The sequence below is a fragment of the Peromyscus californicus genome, unplaced genomic scaffold, assembly GCF_007827085.1.
Source record: "Peromyscus californicus insignis strain IS unplaced genomic scaffold, ASM782708v3 Scaffold_9__1_contigs__length_137607984, whole genome shotgun sequence".
NCBI lineage: Eukaryota > Metazoa > Chordata > Mammalia > Rodentia > Cricetidae > Peromyscus > Peromyscus californicus.
In genome coordinates, this window is record NW_026294617.1 from 43,927,213 (window position 1) to 43,948,736 (window position 21,524).

At 40.6% G+C, this 21,524-nt stretch overlaps 1 protein-coding gene across 3 annotated transcripts in view; it reads left to right on the top strand.

The window, feature by feature from the left end:
- The first annotated feature begins 7,386 nt into the window (after positions 1-7,386).
- Positions 7,387-21,524, top strand: part of Lekr1 (leucine, glutamate and lysine rich 1) — a 184,869-nt gene continuing 170,731 nt past the window's right edge. Inside the window, exons 1-2 of one of the 3 annotated variants that reach the window (XM_052730840.1) lie at positions 7,387-7,592; positions 10,865-10,953. In XM_052730840.1, the coding sequence (XP_052586800.1) occupies positions 10,906-10,953 (48 nt within the window). In that variant the 5' untranslated portion in view covers positions 7,387-7,592; positions 10,865-10,905. The remainder of the gene's footprint in view (positions 7,593-10,864; positions 10,954-21,524) is intronic. The other 2 variants (XM_052730839.1, XM_052730841.1) reach the window with 2 other exon arrangements.

Here is a 21,524-nt window from a genome sequence, read left to right on the forward strand (position 1 = left end):
CTAAGCTCTTATTCAAGATTATGTGACAAAAAAGGTGTTTTTCATGGAGCTGTCTACTTATGGAGATTCAAAGATAAATCAAGTTCGGAAGAAAAAGATTGACACACAGTTTAATACAAAACCACCCCTATTAAACTAAAAACTTGGAAAACCCTATGCCTTTCCTATAATTCAGACTTCGATGAATTGTCTATTCTTCTATTGTGCCATTAGAGACTTACGGTGCCTAGTTACACACACACTAGTTACACACACACAGGGGCACACACACACACATACACACACACACATACACACACACACACACACGCACACGCACACGCACACACCACTAACACTATACAAGTAGAATTAGTAAAGAAGCAGGGATTCTCCTGGGCTGGCATTCATACCATAAACTGTCAGGAAGGGTTTTAAGGGCTGAATGATCTTTCACTTTATCACACCTGGGAAGAGAGAGCAAATGCCACTTTAGTTTTCCAGAGTTCTCTCAAGTAACTTTAAGTAAATGTAGGAAATGTTTGTTTTTGTCTGCCCAGGACCCTTTCCTTCTCCTGAGTAGGACTGCCCCCTTCCCCGGATTCTGCTTCTCCTTCTTCTCTGGATGTATAATTAGAGAAGTGTCCTTGTGTCTGACCTTTCCTGGTCCCCAACTCTTGGTCAAGAGGTTAATATCTGGCTGGAGCTGAATCAGTTGTAGTACCCAACTCTTAGCCTTAGTGATGAGGTTAAAAGATCAGCATGTGCCAAGGAAAGTCATTTGCTAGCATTCTGAGGAGTTTGGGCATGCAAGCAGTCTCCTCTCTCCTCTTGGTGGCAAAACCCTGTCAGCCACCACATCCCTGCTAACTGCCAGCCACACAAGAGAAGGGAACCAGCATTTAGTAAGTGGTAGATGTCAAAGCCTGAGTAGCTCTACGGCTCCCTAGTGTTTCTCAAAAGCAATCTTGGCTCATCCTTCCCTGAAGTTGATTAGCTTTCCTGTTGATCCTGTTAGGCACTCTTGTATTCTGACAGGATATAGATTTATGGCCATAACTATAAATACTTAAGATCTGTGGTACTGTTTTTAAACTTACTTCTTCACAGAACCTTCGTTTGGACAGTTTCAGCACTAACCAGCTACTTCACGTACTCTCTCTTCTTCTCTCTACATACTTTGCGACACTGGGGATTGAACCAAGAGCATCACATATGCTAGGCAAGTAAACTACCACTGAGCTCCACTCCAATCCTTTTTTTTTCCTTTTTTCGTTGGGGGAGGGTGCAATAAGGTCCCACTAAGTTATCTAGATTGACTTTGAACTTGTGACCCTCCCAACTCAGCCTCCTGTGTAGCTGTGATTACAGGAATAGAGGTAGGCCACCTTACCTATCCCACATCAACATTTCTATGGATATACAATCTTGTTGTATGAACAAGTTTATTTCATATTTTAGTATTTCAGTTTTCTCTCATTCTCACTCTGTTTCAACAGGGTTTTGTGTAGTCCAGGCTGGTTTCTAGTTTGCTATGACTTGAACTTCTGATCTTTCTGTACCAGGGTGCATGACTCAAATTACAGGATTATGCTACCATGTCCAGTTTTCTGTGTTGTTGGGGAATCACTCAGTCCCAGAGCTTCTGATTGTTGGACAGGAACTCTACACTGAGCTACATCCCCAGTCTGTAGTATTTCCAGCTCTTAAACTTTATAAATAAGACTCTGAGGGACACTGAATACACAGGCTAAGTACTTTCCCAAGTCTCCCAATAACCTCTTGGAGCTTCTTTAATCAGAATTGGATCGCGGGATCCTTGCAGATCTCATAGAATGGACTTGTGGAAATGACCTGGTCTGCACCCACTCCTGGACTTGGGAGGCCTCACAGGTGCTTGTGGGTAAAATAGGAGTGAGAGTAAAGACGTCTGGATTCCTGAACACAAGGAAGACGCTGAATCAAATGTCTACTTCAATAGTTTTGAACATTTCAAACCCTTCAACATTTAAACCCCTTAAAAAGTAATAATTCTTTAACATTAATGCATTAATTCTTTAACAGCAAAGTTTAGGAATTCTAGTTGCTCTATACCCTGATCAGTCAGGCTACTATAATTATTCAATATTATCATATGCATGATAGACTGATAATAATGCTTGATATTTTGTGTTAATAGTTCCTAGCATATGCTTATGGTGATACAATTATTTTCTTTTGTGAGACAGGACCAGGAAGGCTTTGAACTGTCCAGCTAAGAATTATACTGAACTTCTGACCCTCCTGCCTCTACTTCCCAAATGATGGCATTCCAGGTAAGAGGTCCCACATTGCTGTATGTGATGCCGGGAGAGGAAGCCCTGCGCCTCAGGCATGCTAGGCAAGCACTCTTACCAACTGAGCTACAACCCCAGCCCACAGCTTAGTTAATGCCATTAAGTCTTTAGCAGAGACACACAATATCAGGGAAACGACTAATGTTCACTTCCTATAAATTCAGCAGCTACCTAAAATCAAATGTACAGTTGCAAGCTGCATCATAATAAGGAAAATAGAATCACTTCTGCCAGGCACTCATCCAAATAAACGTGAATCAAGACATCCATGGAAATCTCAGAAATGAAAGGTTTTCATTTGTTTGTTTTTGAGATAACATCTTACTATGTAGTCCAGGGTGGCTTGCAACTCAAGATCCTCCTCCCTCCTGATCCCAAGTGCCAGAACTGCAGTGGTGTGCTACCACATTATACATTATACATTACTCACTATACATTGTTTTTTTCAATGTATAAGGAAGTTACTAATTTTTGGTTCAGGGTTTTAAAAAGGATTTTCAGTTTTTAATTATGCGTACATATATGTGTCTCTCTGTTCATGTCTGTGCACATGTGAGCGAAGGTGCCCTTGGAGTCTGGAAGACGGCGTGAGATTTTTTTTGGTTATGAAGCTATAGGTGATGGTGACCTGGCCTAAGTGGGTGCTGGGAACTGAAATGTGGGTCCTTTGCAAGAGCAGTAAGTGCTCTCAACTTCTCTCCAGTCCCTGATCTTCAGGTTTTTGAAGCATCTAATATTTATGAGGTGTTTATTGTAAGCCTGACTGAGATCCTGAGAATTTAATAAACGGAATTTGAGTTTAGTGGGAAGATCAATTTTTAAGGAGTTGTCAGTACCGTATTTCTGAGTGTCAAATTCACTATGGGTATTAAGTTGTTGTCATTAGAGCTTTATACCTTTGTGTTTTTAGACTATATGGATATAACAAATACTGTATTATATTTGACACAATACATATTTTAATGAAGCTCTTCCTGGTAGTGAGCAGGCCACAGGCGATACATTTACAGTCATAAATTTTGCTATAGTGTCTTTTTTTAAAATGATTTATTTTTATTTTATGTGCATTGGTGACTTTCCTGTATGTAAGTCTGTGTAAAGGTGTCAGATCCCCTAGAGCTGGAGTTACAGACAATTGTAAGTTGTCACACGGGTGCTGGGAATTGAACCTGGGGTCCTCTGGAAGAGCAGACAGTGCTCTTAACTGCTGAGTCATCTCTTCAGCCCCTGTAGTGAGTGTTTTAATCTTCATATTTGAAAATAGATATTTATCATTTAAGGATATAACTTGTCTCACGGGAAATTTGTTCAACAATTATAGTCGAAGGCTCAAACAAATTCATATTTGTTACACAATATGATTCTGCACAAATGATGAAGTACTTGACGTTTTAGAGAGATGCCATTTAAACCCTGTGACCTTTATTTTACCACACACTCATTTATGTTGTATATATAGGATTGATAAAAGATACAGAGCCCAAACCTACAAATAGTATTTGTGGTCTAACTCATTTCTAGACCACAGCTATTTGGGGTTCAATATGCAAATCAGCTTTATAAGGCCATCTGCAGCTTTAAATGTAATAGCATGCTAGAAGTCCGGGATGGAAGAAAATCCCATCTTAGTGAGAAGAAAATGTGCTGGGCGTATAAAACAAAGCACAGTGGTCTTTGTAGCTAACCTCTTTTGAAAGCTAGAAGCTGTATGGCAAACGTCATGAAGAAACCAAGTCTGAGCCATGTGTCTCTAATCCACAGTAAGCTAATGTTCCAGGAAGACCCGATGTCTGGCAGAGACAACTAACTCAACATGTGAGGCCCAGGTGCTTCCACTTACACTCACCCCAGATCCAGCCACTTCTGTGTTCACATGATGGGCCATGCCCTTGGCCACTTCTATCAAAGTAAACAGTAAGTAGGACCTGACAGAGTTATGTTTGGAAGGGTTCTCAATTAAACGAGGCATTGTGTATGAAGTGCCTGGTAAACAGAATGAACCCAATAAATGTTAGCTTTTTAAAAATTCTGCACTTGCATTGGAGGAAGCCCAGAAATAGCAATGAAAGCAGCAGTTGTTTCCACCCTGGGAGGCCTGATCGCAACCATTTTATTCCAGCTTATAAGAGGACAGAGTTGCATTGTGTTGTGGTTTGCAGGATGAAAATACGGTTGGACTTAACTGTAATTTTATCATGCTACCTTTGTACCATTCTGCATTGACTTTAAAATCAGCCATCTTGGGTGGACTTCCTGTTGTTTTTAGCAGACTTATAAACAAAGTACCTATTTTCCTATACTGCTTTTCATAGGTGCATGGGAAAGGAGAGGACGTAGCACAAAGCAAGTGACCAAAATGAATGACTGTCTTGTGGGATGAGTATTTTAGGGAAATTCCTACAGTAACAAACACACAGGAGTTCTTATAAACTATAAGAGGTTTTCAGGCCACGTAGAAAGCTGAATTTTGTTCATATACAGACACTCTATAAACCAGGAGGGCATCTTTTTTTCTTTCAGGGGTCACTGACCCACAGGAAAAATATCAAGAAAGAGTCACAAAGCAGTTAAAAGGAATTTAATTTTAAAAAGTAGTGTATTATCTTTAAAAGTCACAGTAAAAAGTGAGACAGCTGACTTACAGTGAGACTACACACACACACACACACACACACACACACACACACACACACACACACGGCTACCTATATAGCTCAATAGTAAAGTACTTGCCTAGCACATATAGTGCTCTGGGTTCATTCTGAAGCACAAGGCACATGCGCACATACACACACACATGAGCAAAATCAACAAAATCAACAAAAGGATAGCACAAAATTGTATTCAATATGGACATATGACATATATCCCTATGGACATATTTAGATTGCATTTTAGTTATAGGATGGGCAGTAATGGAATGGAGGAAAAAGGATGGGAAAGAGAGAGAAAGAGGGAGTAATAGAAATCAACAGATAATAAGAAAAAATAGCAAGCTGGACGGTCATGGTACATGCCTTTAATCCCAGTGCTCAGGAGGCAGATGCAGGGGATCTCTGTGAGTTCAAGGCCAGCCTGGTTGACAGAGTGAGTTCCAGGACAGCCAGGGCAACACAGAGAAACCCTGTCTCAATGCCCCTACCCCACCTCACCCCACAAAAAAAGAAAAAGAAAAAATACCAACACAGGACAGTCCTTGGAACTGTTTTTTTTTAATTACTCTTTAAAGTACTCACCAGTCATATTTTGATCTGTGCTAACTCCTTTAGAAACTACACTTTTTTTTATTTTAAAGGTTTTTTTTTTAATTTTTGAGATTGTATTTTAATTACAAACATATCTGTCCCCAGTTTCCTCCTAATTCATAGCCTCTTTTTTTCTTTTTGATTTATTTGTCTCTCATACAATACATCCCAACTACAATTTCCCCTCCCTCCACTCCTCCAAGTTCTCCCCTCCCAATCTCCCCTCTCCCCAGATGCATTGCTCCTCCATTTCCCTCAGGCCTCCCACGGATATCCACCAAACACAGCATAACAAGATGCAGTAAGACTAGGCACATTTTTCATCAATTGTTATCGAATTCATACATGTATTTGTATATACATATATATTCCCAAATACAACCTGTTGAGTCCACATACTGTTACTTGTATGTATGTTTTCAGGGCTGACCATTTTGCACAGGACAACCAATTGAAAATACACTTCTTATTCCTGTTCTTTCCAAAGAGGCATTCTCAGTATCTTACTGGGTCTACCATTATCTAATTAAATTTTCTATAATGATGAAAACTTTCTGTATGGGTGTCACATGTGACAATTCAGTACTTGAAGTGTGGCTAGTTAATCAGCAATGGGATTTCTAAATTTATTTCATATCATCTAAGGCTACTTACTATAATGGACACTGAAGATTTGAGGGGCATTCATAGTGGCAAGGAAAATAAACGCAAAGTGATATGTAGATGAGTAAGCATAGATGAACGTGAATTATAACCTTTCCACAGGATTTCACCCCATTTTCAGAGGGTTGCCATTTTTTAGATACTAAGTGCTCAGTAAAGAATATCATTGCCAAATCTGTAGTGATGTGCCCTATAACAATATTTTGGTCAATGACAGACCAGTACAGTGGTTATAACATTCAACAGTTCTTCAATATTACAAGGAACAGAAAATTCCTACCCCCCAGTGATATGAAAGTCATGGGAATATTTTGAGCAACACGTAACTCGTGTATGTGCTGATGCTGGTGGAAGTCTTCTGTTTCTAGCCCCATAGTATATATTCAGTAAAATACAGTACATAATACTAGCTACTTGATAGTAACTGTTGCTGGTTTCTGTGTTAGGTATCCTTTTCATGACTTAGGGAAGTGTTCACTACTTTCATGCTGTCATTTTGATACTAGATAGCTACCAACCAGCAGCTTGAATAGTTTTGGTATTATTTCACACTTCCTGGTCTTCTTTCCCTTTTCAGTGCCATTTTATTGATATTCATGCAAACTATTAATCCTCTAATAGTAATGTCTTTTCTACTAGAAAACCGTGTTTTCTATAGTTCCTGGAGGATCAGTACTTTGGACCTCAGATAATCCTGAAAAAGGAGACATGTGGACTACGAAGAAGGTACTTATCATACTAATGGCCTGGGTTAGTCACCAAGCATCATCTCATCCTGCTTGCTTGTCGTGTAGTAGGTCATTAATATTTGCTTTACGAATGAATGTAGGACTAAAGGCCAGTCAGCAGTGTGTGAAAACCAGAGGCCTTCCATAATGAGTGTGGAGCAGCGCGTCTTAATATCCTCATGAACTAAGCCCTTCATCTTGACTTTTGAACCAGAATGAAATTCTATGCATGCTTTTCCCAGCAATGGCTGAGAACGTGCTTCCCTGCATGTCATGCCATCTATGAGCATCTTTTCCCTCCATTTGAGAGCCATGATTGCCCCTGCTCTACGCCAGATGGCCCCCCACTTCCCGCACCGCCCGCCCCCTCATCAGCCTCGGCTGCCCGCTGTCCCCGCGAGTTCCAGAGCCCCACTTCAACCCTGTCCGTCACAGAACTGTGCGCAAATCCGCTCTTTCCTCCGACCCCCGCCACCTGCGTCCAGCTTCCGCCTGGAGCCCCTAGTGATGCAATGCTCTGCTTCCGCGTCGGCGACGGCGTGGGCAGTGACGTCACCGCGCCCTGACGTCAGGCCAACGTGCAGCGCGGTCGCCCGGGAGACCGGGGAAGCCATTTCACGTCCTGCGGAGTCCCGGGCTAGGTGAGGGTCACGGTCTTCCTGAGTTCCTCAGTTCCGGCGCGGAGGCTAGCGGCGCGGGACGGCGGGGATGGCGGGGGCGACGGGGAGGACGGGGGTGGGGAGGACGGGGGTGGGGAGGCGGGGAGGCGGGAAGACAGGGCAGCCTCTGGGCCAGGCCTGGGCAAGCGCGGTCAGGCGGTTAGTTTCCAGTCTCGGGACGTGACCTCGCGCTCGCTCTCCTGCCCCTGACCTGCCCTCGTGTGATTCACGTCCCCGGAATGGTACTTGAGGAAGGGCCTGGAAACAGAACTCGAGTTAATGACCGGGCGTGACATTGGTGTAAGGATCGGAAATGAACCACCAGGGACGTTTCTGCATTTAAAAACACACGTCTTCCTCGTGACCTGTGTCGCAGAGAAGATTCACAAACACCCACGTAGGTGCAACCACGTACCACTGTACTTTGCCCAGGGCAGTTTACACACGTATAATGGGAAAGACCAAAGGGAACTCGTTTGGTAAAACAGGCAAAATAATGGACAGGCGAATTAAAAATTCCAAGTTTTCTCTTGCCAAAAAGCAAACACCCCCTCCCTCCCCCAAAAACCTGAATTATCTGTGAATTCTTCCTGTGTTCTTTTTTTGGGTATTCAAATCTTTATAAAGACCCAGTGGGCTTTTCCTTAAATTATAGGCATAACAAAAAATAAACATTGAAGAAAGTAGTGTCTCTGTCGTCATCTTGGGAATTTAGGTGTCTGCCTTCCTACTTGTAACCATCTGCACTCACTGCTTAGCAGAAAAGCAGCTAGCTCCCACAGACTGTGACCCCGGTTTACATGGATTTTACAATAATGGATAGCACACAGTGTTAAAGACCTTGTTACCTGAGGACGAATTTGTAATGCTCTTGGGAGGAAGGCAATGCATGTATCTCGGCAGTACGAAAAGAATGGGATCCCTAATCTTGTTACCATCTTTTCGGCGATGAGCATCAAAGTCAAGTTCAACACTTCATTCCGATTCTCACCCACCCCTGTGTTTTGGAGGGCCCTCTAATTTACTAGGGTGCTAATTTCAATTTTTCTTTTGTAGTCTGAAGGCTGCCACTTCTGGTGGTATAGTAATAGGTTGGAGTAGAGTCACAGTGAAGGCACTAAATAAAATACGTTCCACGGGTACCTTGAATTTATACTGTTATTTAGACCCATGCTCACTAATACTGTAGTGCATGGTACTTTACAAGGAGACTTAGTTGGTAATTTTAGGGGAAAATATTCCTAGTGGAACTGAAGATACTATCATTTCCATTAACTAATGGTGGCTTAACTGAGGATAATCAGCCTCCTGGTTTCTTGCCATGTGACTGTGACAGTATGCCAAACATCAGATTATGTACTTGGTCACTTGGACCCAGTTCTACATAATTAACTTAACTCTCAGGGTTGACCTCAGTTCACATTGCCAAATATACACATTGTCTTGTGTTATATGTGGGAAGACAACTCATGAGTTGTCTGTTTTAAACAGCAGCTTACTGAAATGAGGGATATGTGGGCTAACACAGAGTTGAGGAATCTCTCTCCCACCAATGGTTGAGCAGTTTGCAATAATAACACCAGTATGATTTTTGTCTTCAGTCTCTTGCCCTGACCTAACACAAACAACCTTAGGAAGCCTTTGCTAGCTTCCCACCCCCACCTAAAAGATAGGTCAATATTCCTTTCTTGACTCTTACATTACCTCTGTGTATCAGTCATGGGCTTTAGTGTAGCCGGACACATTTCTCTGTCCTGCGGTCCCGCAGCTGCTTTTAAAATAATCATTCAGAGGCTTAATGTTAATTACAAACTGTTTGGTTTATGGCTCAGGCTTCTTGCTAGCTAGCTCTGACACCTTAAATTAACCCATTTCTATTAATCTGTATATCACCACATGTCTCGTGGCTTTACCTGTATTCCATTACATCTTGTTCCCCTGGCGGCACTCAGGGTCTCCCCTGACTCCACCTTCTTGTCCCTTATCTTTGCTTGGATTTCCCTATCTGGCTATAACCTGTCTTGCCATAGGCCAGAGCAACTTCTTTATTAACCAGTAGTAGCAACACATATTCACAGCATACAGAAAGACCATCCCACAGCACTTTAGACCTTCTTTTCTGCTGGGGGATCTGAGTCTCTATCACTTGAATCCACTGCACCACTCCACACCACCATCCTGGCCTTGGCATCTTCCACTTTGTGTGTGTGTGTGTGTGTGTGTGTGTGTGTGTGTGTGTGTGTGTGTGTTTGGTTAGTATGCAGGTGTGTGGTTGGTATACAGGTGTGTATGCATGTTCATGGGCACACCTGTATATGCATGTTTATGTATGTGTGCAGGCCAGAGGTTGATGCTGATGTCTTCATCACTCTCCACCTTACAGGGTCTCTCACCTGAATGCTGAACTAGTTAGTTCAGCAAGTCTAACTACCCGGTTTGCTTCTAGGAACCCTGGTCTCTGCCTCCCAAGTCTGGGACTTCAGGTGGTCTTCCATACCAGCCCTGTATTTGTGGGTGCTGGAGTCACACTTGTGTGGCTAGGACTTTGTTCAATAAGCCATCTCCCTGTCCTCTTTACCCTTTCCATGGATAGATTTATCTTTCACTGATAAAATTGGATGGGGTAGTCTTTGTCCAATTCGGGAAAAATTTGAAGGAAGAAAATATCTCTGTTGCCTGTGGTTTCATGAAAGTAATAAAAAGAGTTTTATACTGAATTGTTGTTGTTAGAAAATGAAAATCTGTTAAAAGTAAAATCTAGGTAAATTTGCATAGCTATCCATCCTGGCTGCAATTGGCTTGTGGTCTTTGATGGTGGCTCTTCTGTTCAGTGTCTATATATTCCAACTTAGTAACTCTAAGTGTTTTTTGTGCTTTATAGCTTCAAAAAGCCTTGTTGGCACATTTCTTTCTATAGCTTTTCAGAAAAATGTTATTTTAGAATACTGAAATAAGTCTATTTAAAGTCTTAGTTACTCTGTTGTAAAACAAATAATTATTAAACCACTATTATTTTATTATTAGTGTATAACTTTCTGAAAAATAGAAAAGCTATATGTCAATTTTTATAGCTCCCCATGTGGCTTAAGGACTAACCACAGAAACTTAAATTGTAGCTTCTAACATGGACTTGATGAAACAAACATCTGTCAAAGTACTTATTGCCAGTTTGTCCCCAGATACTAAGAATTTTTAAATCATTTGTATTTTCCTGTCAATGTATGAATTCTGACTATTGCCATCAATGTTTTTAGACTGTTTTTCTGTAGTGCTTCCTCAGTACATTGGGAGAATTATGAATCGTCACATTCCCGTGCATGCATTACCTGAAGAAATCCAAAAGGTATGATCTTGCGTTATAAGAGTTTAACATTAGGAGTGTTTTAGTGGTTAGGTCATTCTAAAGTATAGGAGAGTGAATTTAGAAAAGTCTGACAGAACCGATGATTAATGTTCACGTTTGTAACTTTTTGTGATTTTTTTTTTTACATAATGCATTTTCACATACATCAGTTCTCACCATTCACTATGTGCCAGCTGCTGTTTGATTTTGCTTTAGACAGAATCTAATTGTAGACTTGGTTGGAACTCACTATATAGACCACACAGGTCTGGAACTCGCGGTGATCTGCCTTCCTTTGCCTCCTGAGTGCCGGGGTTAAAGGTGAGCACCGCCACACTGGTGTTTAGATACGATTTTAATCAGTTACCAGTCAGTTTTGTCCTTTGTTCTGTGCAGATGGAATTGTGGGGAGGCAAGGGGAAGCTGTCCAGGGTTTATCTCTTAGCAGTTTTGAGTGTTGGTAGTAGGCAGGCAGGAACAAAAGTGGGTAGCTCTCTGCAGTATTCAACTCTCAGGCAGGCCTTGAGTAGCAGGAGCCTTAGCTTTGGAAGTTGTTAGAGTTCCTGTGCGAGCTTAGAGTACGAAGACCCTTAGCTTTACAAGTATTTTGCTCTTGTGTAGACCTAGGAAGCTGGGATTCCTAAGCTCTTGATGGTGACCACTGTTAAAGCTCCTAGGCCTGGGACTCCCTGAAGACCCCTGGCCATAAAGGCCTTACACTTTCTGTAAGTCTTCTAGTGACCAGGGCCTGCAATTCTCTGGTCCCTCACAGGCTCCAGCGTCCTGTGCTGTGTGTCCTCCCATGCTTCCTCTTGTTCTTGCCCTGGCTTGGCTTGTTCAGTGGCCTCTTGTTGCTATGGCCGTTGTTTGAGTTGCCACTGTCTGTCTGGGGCAGTTACTAATGCTCCTTTGCTACCTTTGTGGTCACGTGCACAGTTCAGTGGCTCCACCTCCTTTGCAGCTGCCACTCTGCTGCTTTTACAGCCTGGACTGTTGACCCTCCAGCTCTGCTTTACTCCAGCTGTTGAGCAGCTGGCTGCTCTGCTGCTTCTGTGACGCAGTGTCCTGGCTGCTCAGCCATGGCTGCTGCCGCTGATCCGTTCCACTGTCTCTGTTCTTGTTAGCAGCTCAGCCTGGGCCAGCGAATGTGGACGAGAGGACACCACTGGGAAGAAGCCGTTTCTTGAGCCCAGTGTGGCAAACTGAGGGAGGAAACACAGCTCCCCGAGTGAGCACACAGCCCGTTTATGTAGCCAGAGAAAAGGTGTTTGCTGGAACCACAGCCAACCTCCCACGCAAACGGTTTTGTCTTGGCACCAAACAAGACAATGTCCCCTTTGTGCTGGTCTGTAACAGACACTTTGCTAGGCCACCATGGAAAATGCTGCCTGTCTCTGGCCTAGGTCATCTAGAGTTTACTTAGGCCACAGTAGCAGAAACTCTGGTACAAATGGTTTGAAACAGTTCTGGCTATGGCTGCATCCTCAGGAGCCAGAGCAGGCATCTGTGGTCATTGTGCCATTTGTTCAGGACCCCTCAGAAGTGTGCAAAATGGCAGATGCTGGCCTAGAATAGTCTAGCTGGCTATCTGACTGACAGTCTTTTTTAACTCAAGGCAGCCAGGGCAGCAAGGGAAAGCCTGACAGCTGCATCTAGAGAACCAAATGACCACATCCTCCATATCTTTGCTTATTTATAAGAAAACGTAAGTTTTTAAGTAAGAACTTAATACTAGTACTGATAGTGATTCTAATAGTACTTTAATAACAGTGCCTGTATAACATCCCAAGGAAAGGTAAATTCGCCCATTTGTCTCAATTTCATATTTAAAAAAATCTGTGTGTGCACGCTCCAGCATGAGCCACAGCATGCAAAGGTCAGAGGATGACTTATGGGAGTTGGTTCTCTTCTATCGTGTGGGTCTTGGCAATCTAACTCAGGTTGTCAAGCTTGGCAATGAGTATCTTTATTTGCTGAGCTGTCTTAAAGCTTTAATTTCATATTCATAATTCGTTTAGTCTAGTTAACAAGCAATTCTTGTTTTTTATGCTACCCTCCCTATTACTTTACATCTGTTCTCAGGCAAAGGCATTTTTTCTATATTTAGTTTTACAATCCATATATTGTTAATATAATAATTAAAAATCACCTCTTCAAAAATTATTGACATGAATTGTGAGTTACAACCTTATACCTTAGCTGTTCCTATTGATACAGCTTCTCTAGCAAGTCTAGCATCAACTCCCTGCTCCCCTTATCCTGCTCGGAATTGAATGTCTCAGGCATGTCTGAAATAGAGCTGTACCTCAGCCTTACAGCCAGCTCTTCATTAACTTGTAATTTATCACTCTCCATTGAAAACCATGCTCAGATTCAGATGGGCTTTTGCCACTGTTCCGGCTGCTGTGGATGGCCTGTTACCATTAATCACAGCATCGATTTGACTTGGTGCTGTTCTTGCTGCCCACCATCCAGATTTATGGAAATTTTAAAGGAAGTGTAGTTACCAGAAGAGATCCTTTAAATCACTGCATGCAGTTTTCTTTACCTTTGAAGTTAACTGTTAAATGCTAAGCACATAGGAAGCTTGACTATGCTGATACCTCAAAAATAGTTCTTCCATGGGTTTGAACAAATTCAAGGTCTTCCTCTCACTTGAACTGTGTTCCTTTTGTGAAATAGCTTAAGTGTGGGAGAGGGAAGAAAAGAAATCATAAAACAAAAACAAACAAAAAAAAACTAAAAGCAAAAACCCATATTTCAGATCCTAATCACTTGTCGGAAAGAAAAGGAAGAAACATTAAACATCTACCAGACAGTGGTATGATTTCAGTTTCATATAAGACAGTGCCCAGGAGGCCAGAGGTGGTTCGGCTGGTATAGGTATCTGCTGCCAGATTTGATGATCTCATTTGGACCCCTGGGACCCATGATGGAAAGAGAACTGACTCCTGCAAGTTGTCCGTGTGAGAGTGGAGAGTTGAAGACCGGAATCCCTGGGTACTGGAGGTCGTCAAAGGTGGAGTTTTGTGTCAAAGACGTGGACCTAGGGTTGGTTCCTGAGAGCTGAGTTCTTCTCTAGACTTAGAGCTGGGGGGTGCTTTTGTCATGTTGACATGGTGAGAGGTAAGGATGGCAGGACTATGCTGGCAATGCAGAGAAGTAGGGACAGCCAGAGAGGCTCAGCTGTCGACACCAGGGACAAGTCTACTAGCTGGAGCCTTGTCCTGCCCAATGTGTAGAAGGTAAAGTATAGCTTTGTGCTTTTTTTCAGACCTAAGTTAGATACACTTACATAAAAAAATACTTTTATATCCATTAGTGTCATGTGCTCTTCTGGTGGTTTGACTATAAAGCAACCAAAATGTGTATGGACACCCCCAAACTTAGAAGGTCTTCAAAAATAAGTCTTTCTTTTCTGAAACTTTTCACCTATGTGTTATCTGCATTGTCCATATTTATTTAATTACCTAATCATCAGGCAGTATTCTGTGTTGCCCACTTGCATATGTTATTCTATAGAGAATCATGTTAAATATATGAATATTCAGATTGGACATCCCTGATATGAAATGCAAAATGCTTCAAAAGCTGGAAATTTTCAAGTGCTTATATTATCTACAAATGTAAATTTTGCATTATGAATTTCTGTTTCATGCATGCACTTACTAAGATGTTGTGTAGGATCACATTTAGGCTAGGCATTTAACACAGGTGTAAAACATGAATGGATATTGTATTTAGACTTGGGTCTTAGTTCAGAAATCTCATTTTACATATACATACAATCCAAAGTCTGAGAAAATCTAAAATCTGAACCACTTGTGTTCATAAGCACTTCCCTTAAGGATAATTATCATGCATAATTTGTATTGATAATAGTAATAATTCAAATTAGAATTGATTCATTTTTATGATAGAGAAAAGGGACTTTTTTCATAATGGCTTAGAAAATGTGCTCCACGTTTTTGTCCTTGAGGAAAAAAGACTTGAGGTGGATGAATCAGTGTACAGTGACAGAGATGTCTTTCAAAGCCTTTTTTTCTTCTTTCATTCTTTCTTGTCTCTTAACTTTTTTTCTGTTACTTTATAGTCTGGTTCTTCTTTCTAAAGAAGCCCTGCTGTGTTTTCTTTATTTTCTTTTCCTGTGTATAGGCAAGGAGGGCTAGTGCCGAAATCAGAGAGGAGAGGCGAGAGAGCCTTTCTTCTTTCTCTCCGTCCTTTCGCTGTGTGATATGATAATGGGTGTTGAGTGCATTAGGATGTGAAAATGTGCATTAGACTGTCTTCACTGTACCATTAATGGCAAATGAGCAGTACCAGAGAAAGGACACTTGGAGGAAATAAAAAGGAGGTGAGAGAGATGGCCATCAAAGGAAAGAGTGGAGAAGAATGATGATGCTAATAAGCTCAAGTTGGAGTCTCTTGCCTGCTTACAGGCAAAGATTAAGTCTCCTTTTGTTGGTCTCATCTCCTCAGGGAATCTTAGGGAAGAAGGAAGATAATCTTTGACTTTCATTTCCTGGTTCTTTTTATCACAGTTTCTAGCTGAGCACAGAGCACTTCTCAGACTTCCATCTCCTTAAGTGACAGAAAATGTACAAGAGGCCCATGGGGCATCTGTGTCCCATTTGTCTTTTGCTGGACTCTACAATTCCTTTTGAGTGCATTTGACACCATCTCTGAATCTGTTCTTTCTCTGGGCTGAGCAGATGCCTACCTGTCCCTGACCTCAGATAACCAGCAGTGTTGCTAGAAGCTTCAGCCAGTATTCTGCAAGTCGAGTGCAGCGTTCTTTTACTCTTACAGTTCACATCGAAAACAGAACTGAAGGATCAGCAAAGCAATGATTGTGTATCTCCTCCTCTTGTGAGTGTCAACTCATTTTATGGACTTATCATGTCCTCTTGTTAGAAAAAATAAACAAATTTCTTTTGCTTTTTTTGCTAGGGGTTGTGGGTAAGTCACAGCAGCAAAGTAGTGGAAAGTCAGTCCACACAGAGAAAGCTAATCCCTTGTTTTTAAAATGATGACGAAATGAAGACATTGCAAGGTTTTAGCTCCAGGAGATCTCTATTACCACTGGACACAAAGTAAAGAAACCAGCCTTGTTTAATTTGCACAGCAGAAGTGGCAGTGCAGGGGCTGGAGAGCATGCTGTTCTTTCCGGATAACAGCCCTTTCCCCAGCACTAACAGCTCACTTTGTTCTGTTTCAGCAAAGTCATTTTAGTACTTCGGGACTTTGAAATTTATTCAGAATAACAGTTTTATATTTCCAAGTACAGGTTGTCATTGCCAGAGAAAATAAACTTAATTTTTCAGGTCATTTTGGGCCAATGTGGCTAGGTTCAGATTTTGTATTGAGTTAGAGCAGAGAATAAAAGAAAGTGGTCTTAGGAATGTTAGATCTAGGATCTTGGAAAGTGGTGGTGGTGGTGGTGTGTGTGTGGTTTAAAACTTGTAGTTTTGACACCTTATGATGAAAGCTGTGTAATTTATGGAAACACTATTTAATGTAAAAAGTAATTCATTAGTAAATTTTTTTTTTTTTTTTTTTTGGTTTTTCGAGACAGGGTTTCTTTGTGTAGCTTTGAGCCTTTCCTGGAACTCACTTGGTAGCCCAGGCTGGCCTCGAACTCACAGAGATCTGCCTGCCTCTGCCTCTCGAGTGCTGGGATTAAAGGCGTGCGCCACCACTGCCCGGCGTAAAAATATTTTTAAAACATTCTATCCCTAGTGCTGGGATTAAAAGTGTGCACCACCACTACCCAACAAATTTCTTGAGTTTTATTACTGGATAATAATCTATGTTGTGAATGTACCAGTTCATTTAATCATTCATCTTTTGAACTGTATATGTATTATTCCCAGATTTTGGCTAACACATACAAGGCATTTACATGAACATATGTTTTTATTTTGTAATATAAATACCCAAGGACCTACGGTAGGTTTAGTTGTTAAGAGATGATAAATTGTTTCTTAGAGTGGATATACAATTTTATATTCTTACCTGCAGTATCCACTTAGCTGAGTGATCTACTTTTCCAAATCTTTACCAGCGTTTGGGAATGTCAGTAGGTGTAGTGATCACACTGGAGATTTAATTTGTATTTTTTTTTTTAAAATCAATAATAGAGAATATCATATGCTCATTTGTTATTTGGTTAGTTGTAACTGTCAGTTTAATAGAATGTAGAATTACATGGGAGGTGGACTTCTGATCATGCTCGAAGGGCATTATCTTGATTACAGTTGAGGTGGGAAGACCTGCCCACTGTGGGTGACACCATTCTGTTGCTGGGATCCTGAGCTGTGTAGAGAAGGAGAGCTGACCAGCAGGATGTGTTCAACACTCTCTACTTCCCGATGGTGACCAGCAGCTTCAGGCTTCTGTCTCCTTAACATGCCTGCCTTAATGCATTGTACTGTTGAACTGTGAGCCAGAGTAAACTCCTCCTCCTGTAAATTGCTTTTCTCAGAGTATTTTATCATGGCAACAGAAAAAGAAATTACCAGTATCTGTGTGTCCTTTTAGGTCAAATGTTTCTTCGTGTTCTTTGTTCTTCTTCTAATTGTTTGTAAATTGTTGAGTTTTCAGAATTCTTTTTTTTTTCTTTTGGTTTTTTTGAGACAAGGTTTCCTTGAGCCCTGGCTGTCCTGGAACTAGTTCTGTAGACCAGGCTGACCTCGATTAAAGGCATGAGCCACCACTGCCTGGCCAGTTCAGAATTATTTATATAATTTGGCTACTGACCATATATATGATCTGAAAATATTTTCTCCTGATATGTAGCTTGTGTTTTTAATAATTTTCACAGGTTTGGATTTTTTTTTGAAGCAAAGATGTTTAATTTTGTTGAAGCTCAGGTTGTCAAGATTTTTATTTACAGATTATGGTGGTTTGAATAGGTATGCCCCCATAGACTCATGTGTTTGAATGCTTGGCCCATAGGGAGTGGCACTATTAGGAGGTGTGGCCTTGTTGGAGTAAGTGTGTCACTGTGGAGATGGGCTTTGAGGTCTCATATATGTTCAAGCCATGCCCAGTGACACAGTGTCTCCCTGCAGCCTGTAGAAATCTCAGCTCCTTCCCCAGCACCATGTCTGCCTGCATGCTGCCATGCCATGCTGCCATGATAATGAACTAAACTGTAAGCCAGCCCCAGTTAAATGTTTTCCTTTATAAGAGTTGCTGTGGTCATGGTGTCTCTTCATACCAATAGAAATCCAAACTCAGACACAGATCATGCTTTTTGTATCAAGTTGTGCTGGTGAGCTTTTATTGTCAACTTGACACAATCTAGAGTTACCCAAGAACATGGAACCTTAATTGAGGAATTACCCAGGTAGGACTGACGTGTAAGAGATTGACTTTATTGATGATTGATATCAGAGGGCCCAACGTGATCTGGGCTGTATAAGAGAACAAGATGAGCATGAGCCAAGGGAATAAGCCCGTGAGCAGCATTCTCCCACAGTTTCTACTTGAGTTCCTGCCCTGACTTTCCTTCATGATGTGTTGTGACTGGGAAGTGTAAACCTATAATAAACCCTTTCCTCTCCAGATTGCCTTTGGTCAAGGAGTTTTATCACAGCAACAGAAGACTAAACTAGAACAAAATATTGGACCTCTTGTACTAGGTTATATACTGAAGATTTTCACCTGGTGGGTTTCCCACTCAAAATATATTTTTATAGTTTACATTTAAGACCATGATCCATTTTGAATATACTTTTGTATATCAGGAGGTTTAGGGATGTGTGTGTGTGTGTGTGTGTTCTTTTAACCCAAGACTAGCCAGTTTACCTGTACCTTATCTTGCCGTCATTTAATTGCTCTTATACCCAAACTTCATATGTTGATATGGGTCTGTTTCTAGGTTCTCTATTCTATTCCATAACCTCTGTGATCACCCTTCTGCCCAAACGACAGCTGTATATTTTCTGTATCCTTTACTGTGCCTTTCTTTACCTTTATTATAAGTAGATCTCTGTTATGTTTGTAGCTTGGTATCTTAATAGATGATATTTAAAAATAATATATATAATACATAATATACATTTGTTGATTAGTTAGTAGCACAGCATTTCTTAAAATCAGGTACAGTTATCTTTTCCATTTTAGCCATCTTTTAAAGGATTATTTTAGTTATTCTAGTTTTTTTCCATATAAATTTGAGAATAATCCTGTCTACATTTGTAAAGCATCTTATTGGGATATTGCTAGGAATTGAATTATACCTACATATCAATTCAAAGAACTGATTTTTTTTAAACTTTTTTATTGAAAAGAAAGGTTTTTTTTTCATACGATACAATCTGATTACAGTTTCTTCTCTCTCATTTCAGTTCCTCCTCACCCTTCCACACCTTTTCCTTCTCTCTCTCTCTTAAGTAAACAGACAAATAAAAAAGACAAATAAGAATTTTAAAAAATGAACATACTAACGAAAAAGGAAAGAGCATTTGAAATGCATACACATGCAGACAGATAGACACACACACACACACACACACACACACACACACACAAACACACAATAAAACTACAAAATTCGGGGGGCTGGAGCAATAGCTCAGTGGTTAAGAACACTGGCCGCTCTTCCAGAGGACCCGGGTTCAATGCCCAGCACCCACATGACAGCTCACACCTGTCTGTAATTCCTGTTCCAGGGGATCTGATTACCGCATACAGACATACTTGCAGGCAAAACACTGATTTATATAAAGTAAAAATAAATATAAAAAAATACAAAATTAGAAACCATAGTAAACAAACAAAGGATCAGTAAGGTAAAAATGCCCATACAAAGCAATGTGAGACAAAATACTCTCAAAAAAATACCTTTGAGTTCATTTTGCGTTGATCATCTACTGCTGGGCATAGGACCTGCCCTTAAGTGTGGTTTGTGCCTTAGCTGGGCAGCACAAGGCTGTTATATGCTTTTTGTAGTTAAGTATGGTCAGGAATGCTGACAAAAGTTATAAGCCTAATTTAATTTTTAAAAGTTATCATTTTTATATTAATTATAATTTTAAGAGTACAAACACTGCATTTAAGAAGTTTGTTTTTAATTTTTTTTTTAACTCATGGAGATCCACCTGCCTCTGCCTCCTGAGTGCTGGGATTAACGGCATGTGCCACCACCATCCCGCTTTAACGTATTCTTTAAGTGGATCTGCGTTTGTTTAATATACTCTACTTGTTAATGCTGCCTCCGGCAGAAGAGGCAGGAACTTCCTGTTAATGATGGCCCTTTTGTCAGGAGTGACAGCATGCTATTATGTTACTTTGGAAATGAGATGATAGAACATTGAGTTAGAAGAAGTGAGCACAAATTACAACTCACAACAAATAGAGAACTTTTACTTGCTTCATTTGGATCCATAATTACAGTATTTCATAACATCTCAAGCTTCAGAAAATGTCCCAAGCAATTAGTCCATCAGACACTAAGAATTTGAAAATGGTTATATCCTTTCTGTTACAGTTTTGCTTGTAGAAAATGATTTATAATTGAACAGCCCTGAAAATCTATGTGGGTCGTATATTTATTTAAGAGATAATTCAGGGATCCCATATTATGCTTGGCTAAATCTGGAAACCATTCTTTTGGGCCTATTATTATTATTTTATTGTTTTGTTTCCAGATCACAATTTGATGAACATTTAGAAAAACCTCTAAAATGCATTGCTTTACTTATTTTAGCTTTTCATCCCTTGATTGTTACGATGAATATATCTATTTTAATACCTTTCACAATGTGAAGCTTATATGGTTTGTTTCATACATCCAGCTGCAAGTCTACTATAACCATCAAGAATTTTCTTTAGAATAAGGATAAGGCATTTTTCAGGAGGAGGAAAAAGACTGTGACTAAAGGATAAAGTTTAGGGGTAAAATGCCTTAGAGTAAGCAATAGAATCTTCTAATTAATGAAATGAATCAAAACTCAGGATGAGCAAAGGGACTTCTAGGAAGTACCCATCTGTTCTCAATGAAGGACTGACAGTATTTTGAATGGGATTGGAGAGTCACTCTTGTTATCTTGAAACCTGCTAGAGAGGATAATATGCAAATGCTGTTCCATGAATGAAATGCTATTGACTGACAAGCCTCATTTTAATTCCAGACAAGACTTTAAGAGTATATTATTAAAGTGTGGCTCATCAGGGTTAGTTTGGTTTTTTTTTTTTGGTTTTTTTTTTTTTGGTTTTTTTTTTTTTTTGAGACAGGGTCATGGTGTATAGCCCTGGCTAAACTGGAAGCTCATTATGTAGACCAGGCTGGCTTGAACTATTGGAAACCCACCACTTGTGCCTCCTGAGTGCTAGGATTAAAGGCCTGCACTACCATACCTGGGTACATGAATGAAGGCTCTAACCCTTGGACCAATTTTACATTCACTAAGATAGCATATGAGCCTTGCTATTTCATTTAATTTTTTTCTTTATTGTATTTATTTTATGTGTATTTATGTGTGCCACAACACGTGTACAGAGATGTCAGAGAGCAACTCATAGGAGCTGGTTCTTACCTTCCATCATGTGGATCCCAGGGATTG